This window comes from Cyanistes caeruleus, chromosome 4 (assembly GCF_971803275.1).
Source record: "Cyanistes caeruleus chromosome 4, bCyaCae1.hap1.1, whole genome shotgun sequence".
NCBI classification, from domain to species: domain Eukaryota; kingdom Metazoa; phylum Chordata; class Aves; order Passeriformes; family Paridae; genus Cyanistes; species Cyanistes caeruleus.
The window spans coordinates 29,180,127-29,202,284 of NC_141704.1; the positions used below are offsets into that span (position 1 = coordinate 29,180,127).

A 22,158-nucleotide genomic window follows, 5' to 3' on the forward strand; every position below is an offset into this window, starting at 1 on the left:
AAAAACTGTGGAACTTAATTTTTAATCTTTGGTACTCTTGAGAGGGCTTTTCTGCCTAGCATGAAACTGAGGTTTTTCTTTGGTTGTTGTAAACAAATTAACTCCACATACTGCATCCAAAACCACCAACAGCCTGTAACTTACAAATCCCAGTGTTAAAGCTTATCACTGTTTAATTTTATGAGTGCCCCAAATGTAGTTAAATCTCTACAGTGCACATAACCAAAACAATTGACAGATTTGTTGCTCTAAATGCTAGTGCTTTCTTCTAGCTTGTGCCAGTTTTTCCATTTGGACTGACAGAGATAAATCTGCAAATATTCAGTCCATATTCAGTAAAGTCTTCGTTCTTCCTCTGTCTTTGGACTTTTTTTTTACTGCCACATAAGCAGTTAAACACCATCTGCTCTTAAGCATTGAAAAATAATTTCTCAGGAACAATGCCCAGTGCACACCATTCAAGAGATTAAGCAAATACCATGAAAACCATTCTTGGAAATGACAATCTCCAATCTCACCAGAATGCTTCAATGATAGTCTCAAAGAGCATGAAATAACTGAGCAGATTCATAATTACACCAGGAGCATGCAAAAGAATTCATAGCCCTACTGCATCAGCTGTACAGTGGTACTCAGTGATATTTGCTACAGGTCCTCTCCTTACCCTGGAAAAGCCCAGGAAAGAAGGTAGGACAGGCAGTAGTGCCACAAGTCTCATGGAAATTCCAGCATCCTGAGAACCACCTGATGCCACTGAGGGGGAAAATTCCCATTCATAAGAGTTCTCAATAGGATGTTTTCAATGGGGATGGTTTCACAACTGCCCTGGCCCCTTTTGGTTTTCTTTTTTTGTGGACAACTTTTGAAAGATCTAATCTGTCCCTTCCAAAGCAGAAAGAATATTTTGTATGACTTCTTCAGGCAGTATTTTTATTTTTTCCTGGTCTTTTTGATTTTAGACTCTTCTGGGCAGCAAAGGAGAAACCACATATTTATTTAGCATACAGATGCAATACTTTCTAGTGTGAAGAAAAACTACTGATTTATTGTGTTGTTCCACTTACAGTCTCATAACTCCCAGTCTTTAAAGGATGAAATGGTCAGTGAGAGAACCCTTCCCAAAGATGCTGAACAAATGAACAAATTTCTTTTGATTGACTTGCCATTGGGCATGATGTCTTCCCATTTGCTATTACAAATTTGAGATATTTGATAGTCTCCAGTGGAGGCAAATAACAAAGTCATTCGTATGGGTGGTGTTTTCTTCCTGTTGATTACTGAATGGGATTGTGCTGTTAAAAGTGTAAAATAAAAAACCCAAGCAAATCACCCTCTAAAAGGGCTTTGGTGTAGTACAGCAAGTGAGCTTCAAATTATTTGTTATTACTGGTGAGCTGAATTTGGCCAAAATGGTTCAAGAATTAGCAGAATTCTTAGCAGTTCTTGGGACAATGTTATCTGTGGACTGACCAGTAACATGGTGCCTGGAGTAAATATATAGTATTTCAGACAGAAACTTTCTGTATCCATTGACTCAAGTTCAGAGAACTGGATATGGAATAAATGTCACAAAGGCAAAAATTGTAGCACCAAATTTCAAGATAGCGGTAGAGATTATTAATCTGCTCAGCATAGAATGTGTGTCCTGGAATATGCTCTGAGCTCCTCTGTTCTCTTAATTAAAACCACAAGTGATAGTGCCAGTGACAGTCCTGAAACACGAACACTCTGAGATGTGCATGGATCTTGCATTTCATATTTGGTGTTGTCCAAATAGAGGTTGGGTAGACCTACTCCTCCCACATCCACACACCCACCCACCCACACACACACACACTCTCTCTTTTCTGGGAAGACACATCAGTGAGTCTTTTTCCTCTGGATTCCAAAAACAAAAGGCATCAAAAAACTAGAGGGCTTTGATGTCAGACTTCTCCAGCATAAATGTCTGTGTTTTCTACAAAAGTAATTAATCATGGAAAAGGCAAAACTGAAAGCTAGTGGGATCTATTGTAAAAGTGTTAATATCACTCCAAAGGCCTTCCTTTCTTTTTTAAATATTAAAAAAAAAAAAAATCTATAAAATAAAACCAAAATAATTTGATTTGGCTATATTTGAGTATTGATTTACCTGTGAGGGACAGATGAAAAAGAATATTTGTGTGATTGAATATGTAATAGCAAAAGTATCCTCTCATGTGAAAGAGCAGTCCTTTTGTTTCAACTTCTATTTAATACTTAGCACAGAAATGCTATAATTAGGAGTTTATAGGCAGATAGTTAAAAACTTTATTTCTATAAATGGGCAACATTTGTTTTGCAAAGCTCCTCAGATACCGTTCTGTCTAGACACTGGACAAAGTTAAGACAAGCTGCACAAATTCTTTTGAAACATAAATTTTATTCTACAGGGAAATTGGTCTCTAAAGAGATTCAAGATGGACCGCCAAGGTGTGACACAAGTCTTGTCCCGCTTGTCTTACATATCTGCTCTGGGAATGATGACCAGGATCTCTTCTCAGTTTGAAAAGACAAGGAAAGTGAGTGGTCCTCGATCACTACAGCCATCTCAGTGGGGGATGCTCTGCCCTTCTGACACTCCTGAAGGAGAGGTGAGGAGTTTCTATTTTGCTTTCTGTGTTTCTTGTCCTGAGGAATGGAGACACTTGAATTTGAAGCAAGTAGTCCTCATCAGAGGAATAGTTCTGATGAGGAGGTTTCTGGAGAGATAAATTATCCTCAGCCTGATAACACAACTTACTTCTTGCATCCCACCTGTTTACATCCTGGTCCTCCTTATTATATTGCCTTTTTTCTCCTGCATAGACTGTCTGGAAGCAGTTCTGAAAGTATTTGGCTATATTAGAATGACATGAACAGGTTTCATTTTTGCAGTGGAACTACTTGTTCTCTTCTGATGAGAGCAGAAAGAGAGGAGTCCTAAACCCCTCTTCCTTTCTTCTGTAATAAACATTCTGTTTTGAAGTTGCAGCATCAACCTGCAATGTTTCTGGAAATATGTACCAGTATTTCTTTAGCCATTAGCTTGAGGAAGAAAACCATCTTTGTACATATTTAAACCAAAAAATTGATTCTGACAGTTTTTTTTGGTTTTTTTGCTTTCCTTTTATTTCTTTTTTTTTTTTTTTTCTCTGTATAGAAGATACTCTTGGGGGAGGAACTCTGAACAATTCAGTATGAGCAAGTCTCATTAAGTAGTTGAAATAAAGTTATACTGTATAACAAGATACTTTTTCATTTAAAAATGTTAATGTTTTTGTTATACAGGATATGTGGAAAATTGATAAATGAACTGATTTTATGTTCCCATTATGTTGCTGAGTAGCTGAGGAGAGAAATATAGGGTTATACATGGTTGGTTAATTTAAAATATATTTCAGTGCCTGTATTTTTTATTAGCTTGTAAATGCTAAAACATTACATTTCAATGTGATATAGAAAAGCTAACCATTTTTTTCCTCCAAAATTTCAGGGTCATTAATTTGTTTAATTTCTTTCACTTTGTACTTTGTCATCTTTTTGTTTTTGTCAGTCATAAGTACAGTTTGGAGAGGAAAATGCAAGTACGGTAATAACACATAGAAAGAGAAGGAATAAAATTAGTGGGTTTTGGTTTTGTTTTTTCCTAGGCCTGTGGTTTGGTTAAAAATCTTGCCCTCATGACTCATATTACTACGGATATGGAGGATGGCCCAATTATTAAATTAGCCAGTAATCTTGGAGTTGAAGATGTCAACTTGCTCTGCGGTGAAGAACTTTCATACCCAAACGTGTTCCTGGTTTTTCTTAATGGTACGTTACTTTTCAGCAGTCTTGACTCTGATTTGTTGCTGATGGAGAGTTAGGCTTCAGAAACCCTCCAGTAGTTCTTGGAGCACAGTCAACTGCAGATGCTGCTTTCCATGTGCAAATAATTTCCTCTGTAAATATTTTGATAGGGTTGGGCAAAGTAGATGGGCCAGATGATGACACTTAGTTGCATGAAGTTGTGTCTTCAGAACTCTGACTGCAGATGTGTGTAGCTGGGAAATTGAAGCTTTCTCAAATTTCAGCCCTGTTTTTAAGCCCACTTGCATAAAGAGGCACAAAAATATGCACATTCAACTAGAGGTCTGTTTGTTTTTTCAGATATTGCCCAAAGGAGGTACCACTCGTAAAGTACTTTTAAAAGAAAATAACTTCAATTTGTAATATTGTAATAAATTTACAAATTCAGATCATCCTTTACAGAAAGTATTTAGTTTTTTGTAATCTTTATATGTTTTTATATATATATATATTCATGCATTTTAAAGTGCCTTTAAAAACAAAAAGGAAACATCAAAATATTGAGAAGTTCAGCAGTGCTATTCTCTTTAAAACTACCTTTGAAGGAGCATCTTGCTTTGTGTGTGATTAGAAAAATTAGGCCATGGAAAACAGGCCTCTCTTGTTAAAGGGATGGATTGGCACACGTGCTTTGCATCTGCACGTTCATATTTCTTTTACAACTGATCTGTTAACATTTCTAAAACAACAGGTACTATGGTGTCAGATTTCAAAATACTGACATTTTTATAACTATAACTCTGATTTCAAAGTAGCCTTTTGTCAGCAGCATCCGCTTCCAGGGACCAGTGTGTGACGTCTGCCACCATGAATAAGTTCTTCATTTACCCTTGAATTAAACAGCAGTTGTTCTTCAACCCTGTCTTTTCCCAGTAACATTAGAGCAACACTTGACCGAACTGCATTCCTTTGCTTTGCTTTTCTGTAGCAGTGTGTTGAAGATTAGGTTCAGCGAAACCACATGCACTCTCTTCTCTCTTGTTTTATGGTCCAAAGATGAGTGCAGAGCCAAAATATTGGACTGTTCCTTCACAAGCTTGGTTTGCAATATGGAACAAGATAGTACTTTCCCAAATGTAGATGAATTAGTACTACTTGAGGCAAGCCAAGTTGCTGTTCAGTCCAGTGGTTTGTGGGTTTAATCCATAAAAAATTCAAACTTGTGAACTTGGTCCTGATTTAAACTTATGACTTAAGAAGGCAGATAATCTGTTAAGTACAAGTTCTTTAAGCTGTAAAAACCTTTCTATTGTCTTATAAATTCCCTAAATATCATCCTTTGCCTTCTCCTTTAAAATTTTTAAAATGTGACCATAGATGTTTATTTTATATATTAAGATTGCTTTGGGCAGGTGACTCTTTAAATTAATTTTACTCTCTTGTTTGTTCATTATGCATCAGAAGATAAAAGTATGAGCTGAAGTGCCCTGCCAAGACAGCTGAGTTGAGCTGAGTACCTGAAAGAGAAATTCTGGTGCTGATGTGAGTGATCACATATATCAAAATATCAGGACTTTAAAATTTCTGACAAGGCAGGAGGGCCGTTCCTTAGCCTGTTCTTGGAAACTTTCAATCCATTTCAGTACAGTTGAAATTGCAGACTTCAGAGTTGCTAACTTGTGCACCAACTGATGAATGGGCACCTGAGCAGAAACATACTTGAAGAAAGCTGGAAGAAACACATCATTTGGTTTCTCAGGCTCTTTGGAAGCATGCAGGTAGATGACTTGTGAAATTCTGACAATTTTGAATCAAAACTGAAAAAGAGCCAATTCTTATTCACCTTAGAGAAGGGAGATAAACTTAACCACCCTAAACTAGGCACATTCAGATTATTTGCAAGAAGCAGGAAGTACTATGCATGCCACACGTGATCAGAATTTGTAAGTTGTTTTGGATGTGCTAAGGATGCACCAGGTATTTATTCTCTCTCTGAACAGGTAACATCCTTGGAGTCATACGTGATCACCAGAAATTAGTCAACACCTTTCGGATCTTGCGTCGAGCGGGTTATATCAACGAATTCGTTTCCATCTCTACAAATCTGTCTGACAGATGTGTCTACATTTCCTCTGATGGAGGAAGATTGTGCAGGTAAACTTCTTATCAAAATTACCTCACTACCTCACTGTTCTGTGCTGGGCTAAGACTTTCATGGGAACAGATTTAAACAAATTTAAACAAGTTCAGTACGACTTGAGCATGTCTTTTCTCCTTTAGTAGCCGTCATTCAAAACAGGCAGAGGTTGGAAGAGGCAGAATGGGTTAATGAATATATACATATTTTAGCATTAACTGGCTGTGTGCATATTCTGTGTGCACTTGAACAAAGCAGCAGTCACAACTACTGGTGGTATTCCACTTTATTCATTAATTGAATCTCAGAGCATGTTGAATGCAGTTTGTGGCATGTCAGAGGCTCCAAAATAGTAAGTGTACAAACCATCAATTAATCATACCTGGTCAAGGGATCCCGAGTAGTGGCATATTTAGTGGCAGAGAAATCACTTTTCCAGTCAGGGCTAATACGTATAGTTTGAGAGATGTGAGTAAAGCTTTAAATTTTTAAAATAAATGCAAGGGAAATCATGTGGATTTGCAAGGCTTTACCAAGTTTGCTTTGTAGCACCCCTCACCCTGCAATTGTTCAGATATCCCTATTAACCATTTAAAAGTGCTTATTAGTCTTCTAACAGTTATTTAGACTTCAGAGGGGACTCCACAAGTGTCTTGTAGCTATTTGCTACTCTTTATCAAAGCAACTTGTCCAAATAGCAACAGCCCTTGACGTTGCCTTCTTGCATGCCATCCTTTGTGTCAGTGTTTTTGTGTGGTAGGGAAGCCTTCAGAGATCCATGTGCTGTTGAAATTTATGGATTCATCAGAGATCATCCACAGTAAATGCCTGTACTTTACAGCATGTAGGCAATTGCAAAGTGCAACTTTGCATGTGGACACATGAGCACAAACTGTTCACTTAGTGTCCTGTAAAATCCCTGCAGTAACCACGGTACTAAATGCTGTTCTTAGCTTTGTAGTTGGGGAAATCTCAAATCTTTTAAAGCCAACATCAAAATCTGTAGGAAAAACTTTAAAAATTTTAGTTGAATGATTTAAATGGGAAAGAATTTCACCTCAAAATGTAAGTCTTGATTTTTCTGATACACATTTTAAATAAATAGTTACTGATTTTATTTATGTGGTTTTATCAGTTAAAGGCCAATAAATTTTAATAACAGTTTACAGAATAGGTTGTGCATAGGCAGGGTTCTTAGTGTAAGTATAAATTAAGTTACCTGTTTAAGTATTTGCTATGGCAGTCTTTTTTTTGATATATATCTATTTCAGGCCTTACATAATTGTCAAGAAGCAGAAACCTGCAGTTACAAACAAGCATATGGAAGAACTGGCTCAAGGATACAGGTACATGATTCAAGTAGACCATAGTAATTTTCACCAAGTAAATACTGTGTGAAGGTGCTTCAGTCAGTCAGTGTTTCACAGTCTTGGGGTTAGCTAATTAGAGAAGTCTGCTCTCCTATATAAATTCATAATCTCTCTACTGGAGATTTTCTGTTTAAAGTCAAATTAAGGCTGGTGTTCGTATTTTGTTACTGCTGTGAGATTTGGTGAGTGTACAGAATAAATACATCTCACATCTTCATCTTTCTGCAAGTGGAAGGTTTGAGGCAGTATCATTCTTCTCCTGATTGAAAAATCAAATACCTCACAGGAGTATCAACTTAACCACCCTAAACTAGGCATACATTCAGAGTTTTTTAAAAAGTCTTCAAAGTTTCTGCAAATTCTTTGTTTATATATTTTTTAAAAACACCACACTTACACAAAGGCATTTAAATTTAGCTCTAATTAAATTTCACAAAACTATCACAAAAATGTACATCATTATCCTTAGATTTGCCTACATTTACAGTGATGATGATTACATATGGGAAGATTTTATGTAGTTGTTCAAGTAAGTAACATTCATCTGTCAGACTGTGAAGCAGTGAGTGGGCAACAGGATTAATTAAAAAACCACATTTTTTATCAATATGTAATAATGCACAGAACTTTACATGTATGAGTATTTATCTGGTTTAACTTTACATATTGCAGTCCTTTAATATATATACTAAGTACTTTATGTTTGCAGAAATATAAGACAGTACTTCTAGTGCAGTTTTTAATTTATATGTAGGAATTTTGAAGACTTCTTGCATGAAGGCCTTGTTGAATATTTGGATGTGAATGAAGAAAATGACTGTAACATTGCCCTGTATGAAAATACAATCAATAAGTAAGTATGCATTCAGTAATTGGTATGGGAAAATCTTTCATAAGGTGACTCTCTGAAATGGAAATATATAAATAATGTTACTATTTTCATATGTACACACTGCTCCCTTGCTAATGGTTGAAACTACTCCAAATGAAAGCTAGAAAAAAATGAAATGAAAAATTAAGGAAAGAAATCTGTCTGCACACATCCTAAATTATCCATGGGAAGTTACTAAAAATGGTTTAGATTTTGGGAGATCTGTTCTTGCTACTGACTCTCAAAAATACTAAATACTTAAAGGTATATCCTTTCTTTCTCTGCATGTGGCTCTTTGTTTTTTTTTTTTTTTGTTCTGATGGTTGGGCTGCTCATCATAAATAATTTTACCCAACAGATGTCCAGAAGGCAAATGGTTCCACGTGTTGTTTGATTAACTTAGCATATCATGATTATTTAGAAATTTATTTTCTGGCTATAAAGGGACTTTAGACACCCACCTTACAGTAAATGGAGTGCTGGGATGAGACCTTCCCTTTGACTTTTGGATATATAATAGGTCCTGGTAAAAATGTCTGCATCATTATGTGTATTTTTTACCACACATCTTAAAACTATTTTTGATACGTGATTTTAATTCAGAAATATTTCCAGATCTGTTACGTTTTCCATATATTTGAAGGACCTGCTGCAATTTTTTTTACCCTTGTCTTCTGACTGTGATTCAAGAGCCCACATTAAAGGAAGGATTCTTTTAAATTTTTAAGTCCTCCTATCTTTTTACTGGTTTTTAATGTTTCTCTGACAATATCCTGTGAACTGAAGGCTGAATATGAAATGCTAGAAGTTATCTCTGTGAAATGTTTCATCAGTAGATTTATGCAGAAAATTCTTTTTTCCAAATAATCTGTCATGCTCAAGTATTCCTGCAAGCTAATAGAAATACATCATTGATTTCAGTGGAGCTGGGTGAGCCCTTCAATTATCTTTAACCTTTGCTAAATATAATGCATTTACTCTGCTAATTAAATTGCACTGCTCCTACCCAGGCTTTTGAAGACTTTATCACTTTAAGAAATTACTCTTGCATGCTCTTGACTGAGTTCTGTATACATGAGCAAAGAAGAGCGCACACAATTGCTGTCATTTGTGCCAAAATTAAATAACTTCCACAAAGCACAGAGCTGAAAATTTAAGTTACAGGACAACTGACTCAGCTAGGAAGGTTAATGGGAATGTATCACATGAAATCATTGTTTAGTCCAAAAGAGGAGGAGAAAGTGAACTTCCAATGGACCAGTGTGAGGAAAGGACTCCACAACAACTGCTAGGAAGCTCAGAAGATTCTTGTATTGTCCATCAATTGTTCTGAGTTTGGCTTCAATGCTGACAGTGGCTAGCAGTGCCATAAGTATCTGAGCTTGCATTCTATGAGCACATTGCTCCTTGCATTTGGTAATGGTACTCCCTACATCCTGAATAGTTGAGTTGTGTACCCCCTTTCCCCAGATGATCATCTTGCATTTTAAATGGTGTGACCATGTTCGTACAGCTTGTTCTGGCAACTGATACAACCCACTATCTGAAATATCCCACTAACATTCCTACTTTTGTAATACAGGCTTCTTTTAGCTACAGTATCCTCTCTTTATCTTTCCAATCCTATTAGAGGGAATTTCTTTGGAGTATTTGCCTCTAATGTGTTCAGTTTCTTCCTTAAACATTTGTAACTCTGCTTTTCAAACTCACAAGGTTGTTTTTCCTTTCTTGGGCCTGGTTCTGGCAGTAGCATTTTTGACCTGCAGAAACTGCAAGGTTTGAAGGTCTCCCATTAGCACTCTGGAATACTTCATAAGGTAGTAGGACCTGTGTATGTTGCATCATCTTTCTTTGAAATAGGATTCACCTCACTGGAAGAAGACATTTTGTTGAATCTCCTATATGCAAATGTTTATCTACTTCTAAGCACTTGTACCCTCTGAAGAAATTTGCAAACTTCACTATCAGTAAGTCTCAAGCCTCTGGTTTTATTGTTTGGAAAGTGTCAGCAGTTCTGTGAAGCTTTGCAGAATGGAGGAGGAGTCTCTGCTTTAAGTTTGATTCTGGCTCTTGGGACCATTTTGCAATTACTTGACTGCAGTTTGGATTCACCTATTAGTATTTTCTTAAGACAGGCTTTAGACAACATTGCTGCTTTTTTATCAAGTGGAGAAAAATAGTGGCTGTGCTTTGGTCAGCAGGTAATTTTTAGGTTGTTCAGGTGTATTTGTGATTTATAAAGATTTCTAGGACTGATAGATAGCTTCATTGGCTTAATCCTCAGGATTTCCAGGTCTGGTTTTTTTTTCAGATTTCATTATTCTTCCAGTAGTACATATATTGTTTATCTAAGTTTCTGCTGGCACTTGTCTTCAGTCTGTTTGTGCTTGTGGGTAATTCCTTAGCCTTTTTTAGCTTATGGTGCTTGGCTGTCTTTTGAGTGTTGCCATAATAAAGACTTTTCTGTCACTTCCTTGGCAAGATCCTAAAGTTTAGTAATCAAATTAATTTATTTCAATAATTAAAGTCTTCCAAAAGACTTCCAAGAGAAGTCAAACATGAGATGAGATTTTCAGAATGCATTGGGTTTAGATGTCTGGGAGAAGCAATATATGCATAAACCCAAGCTCTGTGTAATAAATCCAGGAAAGATAGGCTTTGAATAGGTTTAGTTATAATCATCTGTATTTCATAATTCCCCACTTCCTAATTACTTATCTTGATTTCAATTCCTATCTGCTCCAGCCAAGCATTATTGTACACTTCATTCTTAGTTATTAGTCTCTCCACTTGCATCCCAAAATGTGCTATGATTTGTCTTTGTTGAGCATGGACTTTCTCTTCTGAAGCTCATGCCAGATAGAACAAATTGTCTCTCTGTCTTTACTCCTTTTCCCTGGCTTTTTACTTCTCATGAGTACTGTCTTTTAACAACATAATCACTTCCAAAATATTTGCAGAGCTTTTCAAATAGTGTTGTATTATGTCATGTACCTATGGCATTGGATCTGGTTTGGAGACAGATGTTTTCTCTTTAACTGATACAGCTGACCCTGGAAAACTAAAACAGTTTTTTTAATACCTGAATCTGTTGTGCTCTTCCTTCTTCCATCTCCCCAGTGGATTTCTGGATCTCTGAGATTAGTGATTTGATGAGGAGGGCTCTCGTTACATGAGAAGACTTTCCTTAAGGCATTTTGGGTCTTACTGTATAAACTGATGTTTTATTGTCTTACTGAGCTCCCTCAGGTTGTCATTATTTGGAGGCTGTTACGGAATTTCATAAACCCTGATTTATTTCTCCTTCATTTCTTTTCGTGTGGAAACAAAGCCAAAATAAAGTTGTTGGGTTTTAGTAATAAAAATAAAAATCCTGTAGTGAATCCATGTTTTGAGGTCCTACTGCCTTACATTCTCCTGAACAGAATTGAATTTAAAGTGTTATGAGATACTGCTAAGTTAAATAAATTCTACTGAAGTTGTTTGTTCACAAGCCTGCCATAATTTGTACTCTTTCTTTTAAGAGATACAACCCATTTGGAGATAGAGCCTTTCACGCTTCTGGGTGTCTGTGCTGGGCTGATTCCATATCCACACCACAACCAGTCCCCAAGAAACACTTACCAGTGTGCCATGGGGAAACAAGCCATGGGTAAGACTTCACTTTTTATTCCTCTTTGAAGTATTATTTAGTTTTTGAAGCTATGTAGCAAAAGTGACAAAGAAAAATTCTTTCTTTCCTGGTTCACATAAAAGCTTTGCTAGGAAATGTAACAGAGCACTTCTTTAGCTTTGAGAAAAAAAAGAATTTACCTCTGAAATTTGGAAATATTAATGTGAAAAGAATACCAGTCAGTTTTGTTTAAGACTATATCTGCAGTTCTTAACACTTAAAAGAAAATTTTAATAAACTGGGACACTTTCACATTTTCTATTGTGTTTTATTGGAAATCATCATAACTTTCAAATTTTCAGCATATCTGCAAGATTGACAGAGTGGGGATTTTTTTCTCTTTATGCTGCCATGTGCTGTGTGTTTCCAGACATAAAAGAGTTAAAAAGTGTTCTCACAAAGAGAGACAGAGCACAGATTGAGGAGCGTTTCCTTGACTGGTTGAGTAATTGTTGTAAAAATAAATATATCAATAGTTAACATTTACATGAGAGAGCAAGAAGAATCAAGTGTGAAAGAGAGTGGTTAGTTATTTGAACACTTTCCACAGCCATGGTTTAGATTTTGTGCTTTTGTTGTTTTGGATGAAGAGGGTGAGTACTGAAACAAAATCAATTTTCTGATTACTTACTATTTCATTTGACAGTGTCATATCTGGTCATTAAAATCCAACTGTTTTGTAAATTTGCTGCTGCGGGGGTAATTGACAGCAGTGAAGTTCTAATCCTTTCTTTAATACTCAGAGAAACCAGCATTAAAGTGTCCAAGTCTATGGCCTGTGATTGAGGCAGAGGAGCCTGAGCAGTCATACATCAATTCTGACAGCTGCATTCAGACTGGTGCTTTACAGGCTGGTTTCATGGCTTGTATTGATGGCTTGCTTGCAAGTTGAGAGCTACAGTGGCACAACTCTGTCTCATGAAGAAACTGCCACTTCAGTTAGGTTTACCAAACCATTTATTTTGTGCTGTGTGTTCAAAGCTGAAACACTGCACCTTTTGTGAGACTTCTCCAGCAGAATTGATAGCAAAGTAACTGCCTTATGCTGAACTGTCATGTTGAGCACATGAAAACAGAAAATAGCAAGATGCATGTTCTCTATTTAAATTTTAAAAAAGAGAAAGGGTGGGTGGGTGGAAAGAGGAGCGATGCAATCTTTTTCCTTACAGTTCTCCCCCATCCCATTATCTTTCCCCCACCTCTGAGTCTCTATTTTATGACTATTAGTCTCAGAAGGTTTGGTTAGTTACCACACACAGTTAAGCAGGATCAGTGTGTACAGAAAGCCAATTCAGTATCTGTGGAGTTCTTTTGTAGTTTTCTGTGTGAAGGTTTTTTTCCCCGTTTTGTTTTGAGTGTCATTTGCAATTCATTGTCTGTGTTTTCTGAGGTTGGTGTATTCAGCTGCTTTGACCCTAGGTCTTGCACATTTAGCTCCTTGGATACAATCCTCTGACGTTCCTGCTGACGCTAGGAACACAAAAGCCATTGAATATCTTGAGCAATAAAAAAAAGCCTTTGTTTCAGTTTGTTATGACAAAACACCTGACTCAAAGAAAAAGCAGCTAGATAAAAGTAAATTTTAAAAGTTGGCACATGACTTGAGCTATATTTTGCTCTTCTGAAGTACCTGCAAACACCTGAAGCTTTTTGTAATAACTGCTTAAAAAGAAGCCACCATAAGTGGCAATATGTGGAGCAGAGATTTTTCTCTATGTTTATTGATCAGATGAGACCTAGAGGGTATTCCCCCCATTACATTCCATTGCACATATTTTTTTCTGTTTATTTTTGTGGAGAGATGTGATATAGTGTTTCAAACCCCAACCTTTAAGTAACTATCCACCTTTAGTGCTTTCTTTCTCCGTGCTGAAATTGCAGAGCAGCTTCTCATCCAGCACTGCCATGTGGAAAGTCTCATGTCCAAGTTCCCTGTGTCACTCCCTTGACTGTCAAAACCTGGGGCAGTGAAGGGAGCTCAGGGTTCAGACTGGGAGAGGAGAGCCTTGTGCTTGTCAACACTGACCCACCCCCTCTGACCACATCACAGCTGCTGTGCCACAGCTTTGGACAGTCTTCTCTTTTTTAAGACTCTTTTTTAAGCAACATCAAGCTGAGGAAAGGCATGAAAGCACAAGTAAGCAGAGAGTGGACATCAGAGATTGCAATGAGGTCTGTAATCCAGTGTCCCTGACAAGTGTTAGGTCCTAAAATAGTAATGTTTCTTCTGGAGAGCATTACATGCCCTGAAAAATACCTCCCTTTCAGGGGTTGATGAGTCATCTTTTTGGAGGACTAGAGCTGCACTTAATGATCAAACTGGATTTCAGCAAACTTAAATTGAAATTAAGCCGCTCACTTTCGGCACAGATTATTTACCATATGTTGCAGGTTGAACTGTAAGACTGAAAGGAAGTTAGGTAGTAAATACAACAGCAGCTGCAAAGACCTCAGTTGAATGTTGACATTTCAGTGCAAGGTTAACAGTTGTACCTTAAAATCTCAGAAGTACTTAAGATGAAAATACAAGAGTCTGTACTGTTTGCATTTCATGTGTTGGTAAAATAATGCTTAAGAGGATCAAAGGCTTCTACAGTTAAAGAAATAGCTCTAAACCGGACTTTTTAATTCCATTAAGACATAAAAAACCAGTCAGTTTTACACATTGTACATCTGTGACTGTGTAAAAGCCTAATAAGAGGAATGAAAACATACAGTTTTCCTGCCAGTAATCCCCATATTGCACATGCCCATGTGCTGCTGTGTAAGTGATGGTGTGGGTACACAATGCAAGCTGTACAATCACAGCCCAACTGTGCACTGCAGTTTCAACCCAAATGAACTCGAGTGCTGAGTAAGGAAATGAAGGTTTGGGTGTTGACTGTTACTTTAACCTCTGAAAGAAAAGGAAGGGCACAGATGTTGGTGGGTGAGAGCTTTGATGTAGAAGCTTATCATGAAGCAAAAACTTTTATATTACAAAAAAAGCTTCTTACTGTATGATGTACTTTCTGCTTTGCTTCTGTGAAGTAGCAAAGCCCTTTATCTACTGCTCTGCCTTGTACTATAGCCAGCTGAATGTGTTAAAATTGAGTTAAGAGGATAAATATGCTTCAAGGAACTGAGTGCTGGGGGGTTTTGACAGTTGTGAAAGCTCTTCGGTGGACTGAGAGCTGGAGTCCTCCCAAATTTTGTACAGCTAGCCCAGGGGCACAGAATCTAAACAAACCTCAAAGCAAAACCAGCTTTTGCTGGTCATCACAGCTGGATCTGGATGTGCTGTGACTGCAGCTCTGTTCTGCCACTGCTCTTTGAGGAGTGTTTGTGCTCTGTGACACGACCCCATTTTGACACCTCTCCTCTCGTTGGTAGTAGGCACAGAAGTGCTGAGGCAGAAATGAGCTCTCCCCCCTGACACCCCCCCACAATTTACTCATAATCTTTTAACCCACTCCTTAATCTTTCTACTGTGAAAAGAGTATTTCTAATACTTAACATCCAGATCACTTAATGTGCGTACTGTGACAATCTGTCTGAGTTGAGTTGGAGCCCCCTCCGCAAGGCTTATCACAGCTTTTAAAAAATATACTTCTTGCTCTCTTGCTTTGTGCTCATATAAAAGGACAGAATCATAGAAAATCCATGGTGAAAACAGGGAAATAGAGAATTACAGCAATTCTTTTCTTGGCATGTGCAGTAATAGCCCTTTTGGCTCAAGCAGATTGATTTCTGTATCCTTGTTAATTTTGATTGTACAGTTTAATGTTGTTGTAAGTGATACACCAGAGAATTGGATTAATGCTTATTTTAACTGGCTGTGTGTTCTGGTGAATTCTCAAAACTTTCAGCATCAGAATAACAATGCCTCATTTATGCTAAATATCAGTAGGTAGTGTTTTTATAGTGATTATTTCACACTAAAGGATACTCAAATGATACTTAAAAAGAAAAAAAACAAACCTGTCAGGAAACAGGAAAAAAAAAGAAAGAATGCACACGTGCATTCACAATATATCAAGTACTGAGAAAAGCAAGAAAATGATCTTTGTTGTATCCAGGTCAACCTTGTGTGTTTTGCTTTAACCAGGGCTAATTACCAATGAAAAAAATTGGTTCTTGCTGTTGGGGTAATTATAAATGCGAGTCATTGTGAGCAGGGTTTGTTATGGTGAACTTTAATTATACTTTACTTTTGCTTGGTTGTTTGGCTAGAGCAAACAAGGGCTCTGTTCTTTCAGAGAGAAAACAGAAATAAAGCTAGTGACTTCTTTCATTTCAGCACCCACACAGAGGGCACGTCCCAACGCACCAGTCCTCTGCAGAGAGCTGCTGCTTTATTTTAAATAAGCAGATTGTGGTTTCAGGCTGTGGTTTGTTAGCCCAGTTTAGAGAAAGCATTATTTGTATAACCATTAATTCCTAGCAATTAGGAATAATATTGCTGATATTATGGCATGTTTTTTGGCTGATTTATTTCATTTGTGCTCTGGAATCACTCTCTAGTCAGTTTCTTTCCTGCCCTATAGCATATCTGTCATTGATATATATGTATATGTTTTCAATTTGATACAGCATTTATCTCCTAAAGAATAGCCTGAATATAGCTTATTATTGAGGCTCAGAATCTCAGTAATGTCAGCTGCTTCTGGCTCCCAGACAGTAGCAGTTCTGTTAGGCATATCTGAACCTCTGATAAAAATGGAAGTTTTGGAATACGTGAAACATCTGAAGAGAAATCATTTGCATTACCTGAAATATGTAAAAATGTCGTCTGAAATCCTTGATATATAGAGGACTTCCACAGATTGTCACTGGGATGTAAAGGACACACTTACAGTGTGAAAGATAAAATTGGTGCTCCAGACTTCATCCTGTCTAACCAGTGAACCATAGCAGGTATAGCATATAAAGATATCAGAGAAGAAGAAAATTGCAAGCAGTTTGAAAGTTAAGTTTGGCATGATTTTCCCTTGGAAAGATTTCTCTCAACATCAGGAAAATGTACCTAAAACATTTAAACTGTACTTCACTGCAACCTATTCTGAAAGCACACAAATTCTAGATGCAGAGGGGAATAATGGTCTAAACCTCTTAAGTTTCTGATTTGGAAGTATATTTTCCTATCTGTAGACTGGGAAAACCAGGGGGGTTGAGTCAAAAGTACAATGGGAACAATGTCTAACTAAATTCTCAGAGTATGTCAGGAATATTTAGGTAGGGCCAAGTAGGGCTTTGCAGGGTGGGACTGCAAAGGTCTTCAGTCTTGAGGAATCCAGGCCCTGCCAGTTTGTGTCTTACAGGAGACAAAAAATTCTATTCAGAGATGATTCATTTCATTATACAAGAAAAAGACAGAAAAAGAACTGCTTAAAAGCAAGAGACAAGTTAAGCCTGTCAACTGTACCAGATTTTTCTTGTCATTTGAGAAGAAAATCTACTTTCTAGAACCTGGGAAAGTCCAGGCCAGCTGTAACAGTTCATTTTCAGACAGTAGCTCTCGGGCTATCTCTCCATTCTTGTCCATGGGAAGGGTAGACCTGTTGTGGTTTAGGAAAGTGAACCTAGTGCCAAGGACAGGATAGGTCTTTGGAAATGCCTGATTTTGTAGTTTGATTTTTTTAGCCATTTAATGTAAATGAGAATTGCAAGTAGATGCATGTAAAATGTGAAACTGACCTCCCCAGTGAGCAGGTTTGTGTTCAGATATCCTTCCTGGCCATGTGAAATCTTCCTGATACACTGACTGCCTTGATATTTCCAAGAAAGCAGCCAGACTCTGAAACTGCAGGAGAAAATGGAAAGGTTTTGAAAGACTTATACCCTAAGGACAAAGTACTGCAGAATATTTAACACTTAAAACTTTAAAATGTTAACTTTTCAGAGTGTAATTTCTTAATTGCTTAGAGGCATAGCATAGTCCTGGTACAGCAAACTCCAATAACATATGATTGCCTTAACCTTTGTTCTGCTACACAACGGTTTATGTTTCCCTGCTGGGTGTTAATTATTTTTTCCTCAGATTTCAGGAGACGCTTTGGCATTCTGATGGGACAGGGCCAAAAATTTCAGTCTCAAGCTGGGAGGTGTATACAAAGGGTTGAATTCTGAACTGTAAATTTTAAATTAATTTCATGTAAAAAGACAAATATAGAAGTGGACTTCTACTGTAGTCTTTCTATCAATGCTGCTTCTAATTTCAGAAAGTAAATCACTCTTGGCTGCTGCTAGTGGTGTGCTTTGTTAATACTTTGTCCCACTCTAACACAGGCTGCTGTTGAACTAATTATTGCCCAAAAAAGGAAGGAAATATGAGGTTGAAGATGAAGAGCTTGATCCACAGTTTCTCTTGGACTCAGTGATAGTCTTTTCTGTTGATTCTCATGAAATTTTGGATCAGGTCTCTGACACACAAGTTGAACTTCACAAAAAAACCCAAGCCCAGTAGCTATGAGAACAATAAAAGCAAACTTCATACTTGCAGGATTCAGTGTTGTGATTAAAAAAGAACATCTTATCTGTATTTAGTCAAATGGCTTTTATTTCTTTTGTTGTTGTTCTTTTAATATTGATGCTTAGGTTTTCTCTGTTCAAAAGAAAATAATTCTTTCAGGGAGCTTAAATTAAGAAACTACTTACATATTTTAATATAATAATGCAAAATTGTTTTGGCTTGGATTAATTTTTTCCTCTTTTTTTGAAGAATTTCTGTATGATTTTAATTAATTTGCATTTTGGTAATTTTCTAGCCAAACATTTCTAGAAAACTCACTAATGTTCACTGCTTCTGTTTTTCTTTTGCATGCAGGTACAATTGGATACAATCAAAGAAACAGGATAGATACCCTGATGTATCTCCTTGCTTATCCACAAAAGCCGATGGTCAAAACAAAAACAATAGAACTGATAGATTTTGAGAAACTCCCTGCTGGACAGAATGCCACAGTTGCTGTGATGAGCTACAGTGGCTATGATATTGAAGATGCTCTTGTCTTAAATAAGGCCTCTTTGGACAGAGGTAAGATCCATCAGCTCTTTCCCACTTCTCCAGTGTGTCTTCCAATATATATTCTAATAAACTTGTTTTCTCATAGTGGTATCCTGTAATAACTTTTATTGCAGTTATGAGCATTAGATCTCCAGTTAAGAAATTGAATTTCCAAGCTGCTTTGAATGCTTTTGTTGGTTTTCTGTATGATTAGTGATTGTAGCTCCATGCATACAATAGTGTGGTGAAGCTGCCAACATGCATATAAACTTCTGAGTCTGAATATTATAAGAAAAAATTGGCTAACTTCTGACCTCAAATAAAAAAAGTGGAAATACTTGGTTTACAGAAAACATAAGGCATGAGTTAATCTGTTCTGTTGGGCTTGCTTTTTAGATGTTTACCTGAACCTTTATTCATTACTAACAGAGAGGTCTCATTATTTCCACCAGTAACAAAAGCAGTAGATGAAATTAGATTTGTGAATGTATTTGGGGAACAAATAGAACCTGAGGAAGTCTGTGCCTTTGTAAACTTGGTGTTCTGAGGGAGCAGTAGCAGTATTGCCTGCTTTCCTGGACAAAATAATAGTATGGTCTAAAGCAAAGCAATTTAGTGTTTATTAAGGGCTAAATTAATTACCTGCTTCCTTAAAAATAAATGCCAAATCTGTGGTGGAGTGTATTTTAAGTAAAAGTACATAAACACCAAAGGGAAGGTTGACTAACAGAGACCCATGTTTGTGCAGGTCTCTCCTGTCTCATTCTCTCCACACTTCTTCAGCACTTCGTGTTAATGCTGCCGAGGGCTGGAGGAGAGTTGCCTGATAACTTAGTCACTCTTCTCTCCCTTTTCTAAATAAATTCCTTTGAGAGCAGGCATAGTTTAGTGATCAAATTTGTTTTAGTTTTAGGTGGCCAAAATCAGATTTGTCCATCACTTTATTCCCGTCCCCCAACTCCCTTCCTCGTAGTTGCTAGGCAGCAATAATAGTATTCCTAGACATGTATCTTTGGCATTAATGTCTGCTGCATTTAATTTATGCCTCCTTTTCTAAAACAACAACAGGCGTGATTTAAAACTGAATGTTTTCTTTTCTGGTAGACTGGTAACATTTAGAGGGAGAGCTGTGGTGCCTGTCAGGAATCACTTGACATAATCTGAAGATATAGATGTACTGTATGTGGCCACAGCCATCTTTCAAACAAACTTAAGTAATACAAGATTATTAGCAAGCCTTGCTCTTGGCTCTCTGTAATTCTAAATGTGATTGAAGTCTTTAGTATCATGGTTGGTTGCTGTACTTGGAGAGAAATTCCACAGATGATACTTTTCTCATCCAAAACCCACTTGTTTTATAACAATACATATAATTTCAGGTGAGGGGAAAAAAGAATAATGGGTTGATCATACTAAACACTCAGTTAGTACTTTCCTGGTAGACTAGCTTATACCAGCCACAAACATCAGTAAAGTTCAGATTTCTTAGAAGTCATGAAAAGAATAAGTGCTCCTCTCACCCTATTGCAGTCTCTTCTCCCATGTTACATCTTCCTGGAAATGACCAAAATCATTCAAAAGATTCAGTGATTTCAAGAGAAATGCTATGTGTGTGTGTGTGTGTGTGTGTGCAGAGATACAGAAGCAGATCAGCACAGTTCAGAACTGGACTGTAGCCCAGTGTCTAAAGAAAGGTAGCATACATGATTTAATGTTTAAGTTGTGCACCCCTGGGTATCCGTGTACAATGTTATGTGTATTCAAGCCAATGAATAATCTAACAAAAAATATTTTATATTCCATAGCTCAGATTTTATCTTGATCAGAAAGCATCTTTGAATTCCTAGGCAGATGAGTTTGTGTTCCATTTTAGGTTTTGGAAGGTGTCTTGTGTACAAGAATGCCAAGTGCACACTGAAGCGTTACACGAATCAGACATTTGATAAAGTGATGGGGCCGATGCTGGATGCCGCTACCCGTAAACCAATCTGGCGCCATGAGATTTTAGATGCTGATGGTATCTGTTCTCCAGGTAGGTCAGACTGCATGTTCACTCATGGCATGTTCATACCCAAAGTGGAAATTAATGTTCTGTTGGTATTTTTTGCACACCTTGTTTTATACTTAGTGTTTTGGGAGTTTTTTTGACTTGAAGTCAACAGTAATGTGATGGAAAATTTTAAAAAGTTAGTTCCTGAAAGCAGCATGTTCCCAGTCATTAGGGGGACTTCTGTACTTGAAATCAGTAGTTTTATATTTAAGTAGAAGAGTGAGGTTTTTAATAAGGTGAATCTACTGAAGCATTATAATTTGTATTCTTATGTTCCCAAACTTGCAAGCTTTTAATACTGTAGTTTTTCCCTGTTTGTCTGTCATGTACTGTTGTTTTCTTAAGGATATAGATAGACTCCTTTTTATTTTGATTTCATGCATCAAAATCCCCTAGCAAGATGTCAGTTAATGCAGTTTGAGGAAATAAAACCTTATGGTTTTAACATTTTAGAAAGATGTTTGCAGAGAGATAAATAAATAGAAACGTAAAGAGAGGTGTATAACTTTCCAGTGGTAATAGATTTGAGAAAGAATCCTCCCATACTGTCATACTTGAGTTAGAAAATGTCTTCATAGATCTGCTAGGATCTAGTAAGAAAGGTGTTTTAAAGGACACCAAACTTAATTCCCTTCTAGTAACACAATTGGGTCAGTTTTGCTCTTTAATCCATCACAATGGAGCTTTCAAAGTTAATTAAGGGAAAAAAAGGCAAGAATCTTCTGAAGTGTTAGGATAGATAGGACCAGGCTGGACTCCAGAGTGAGACTGTTCTCAGCATGTAGGTAAAAACCTATTTGAGATAGTTCATGTGGACAGAAGAGACACAGGCTGAAGTTCAGTGTAATTTAGTGGAGGAGGTGGGAGGTAGATACTTGGTGTGCAGTTGTATCATTTGGCGTCCTCCTGATCTGGTTTTCAATGTAAAGGGCAGGATAAGGGAATGGAGCAGGGAAAAGCTGTATGCGACACCAGTGTCAATAGAAATATCTAAATACAAGGTGAGATTGACAGTAGTCTTGCGCAGCTCACTGTGGAATGATGGACTGTCCCAGATTTAGGTGTGAATTTTTAAATTTTGTCAGTTCAATCATGGCAAAGTGTTCTATGTTAATTTTCTCCATGCTTAGAGCAGATGACTGTGCAGACTTCTGACACAGGGTATGTTGAATAGCTGTACTCGTAGTGCACCCAGCATGCAAGCTGTTCTGCTTTAGTTTACCAAAGAAAACTGGTTTAGTGATTCCTTTAATATTCAATATTTAGTAAAACAACAGAGAATA

General features: G+C 37.1%; 1 protein-coding gene across 1 annotated transcript in view; it reads left to right on the forward strand.

Moving 5' to 3' along the window:
* Positions 1-22,158, forward strand: part of POLR3B (RNA polymerase III subunit B) — a 71,975-nt gene that overhangs the window by 25,625 nt on the left and 24,192 nt on the right. Inside the window, exons 14-21 of the mRNA XM_086887203.1 lie at positions 2,412-2,612; positions 3,651-3,813; positions 5,790-5,943; positions 7,198-7,272; positions 8,051-8,149; positions 11,692-11,819; positions 18,646-18,855; positions 20,699-20,857. Coding sequence (XP_086743329.1) covers positions 2,412-2,612; positions 3,651-3,813; positions 5,790-5,943; positions 7,198-7,272; positions 8,051-8,149; positions 11,692-11,819; positions 18,646-18,855; positions 20,699-20,857 — 1,189 coding nt within the window. The remainder of the gene's footprint in view (positions 1-2,411; positions 2,613-3,650; positions 3,814-5,789; positions 5,944-7,197; positions 7,273-8,050; positions 8,150-11,691; positions 11,820-18,645; positions 18,856-20,698; positions 20,858-22,158) is intronic.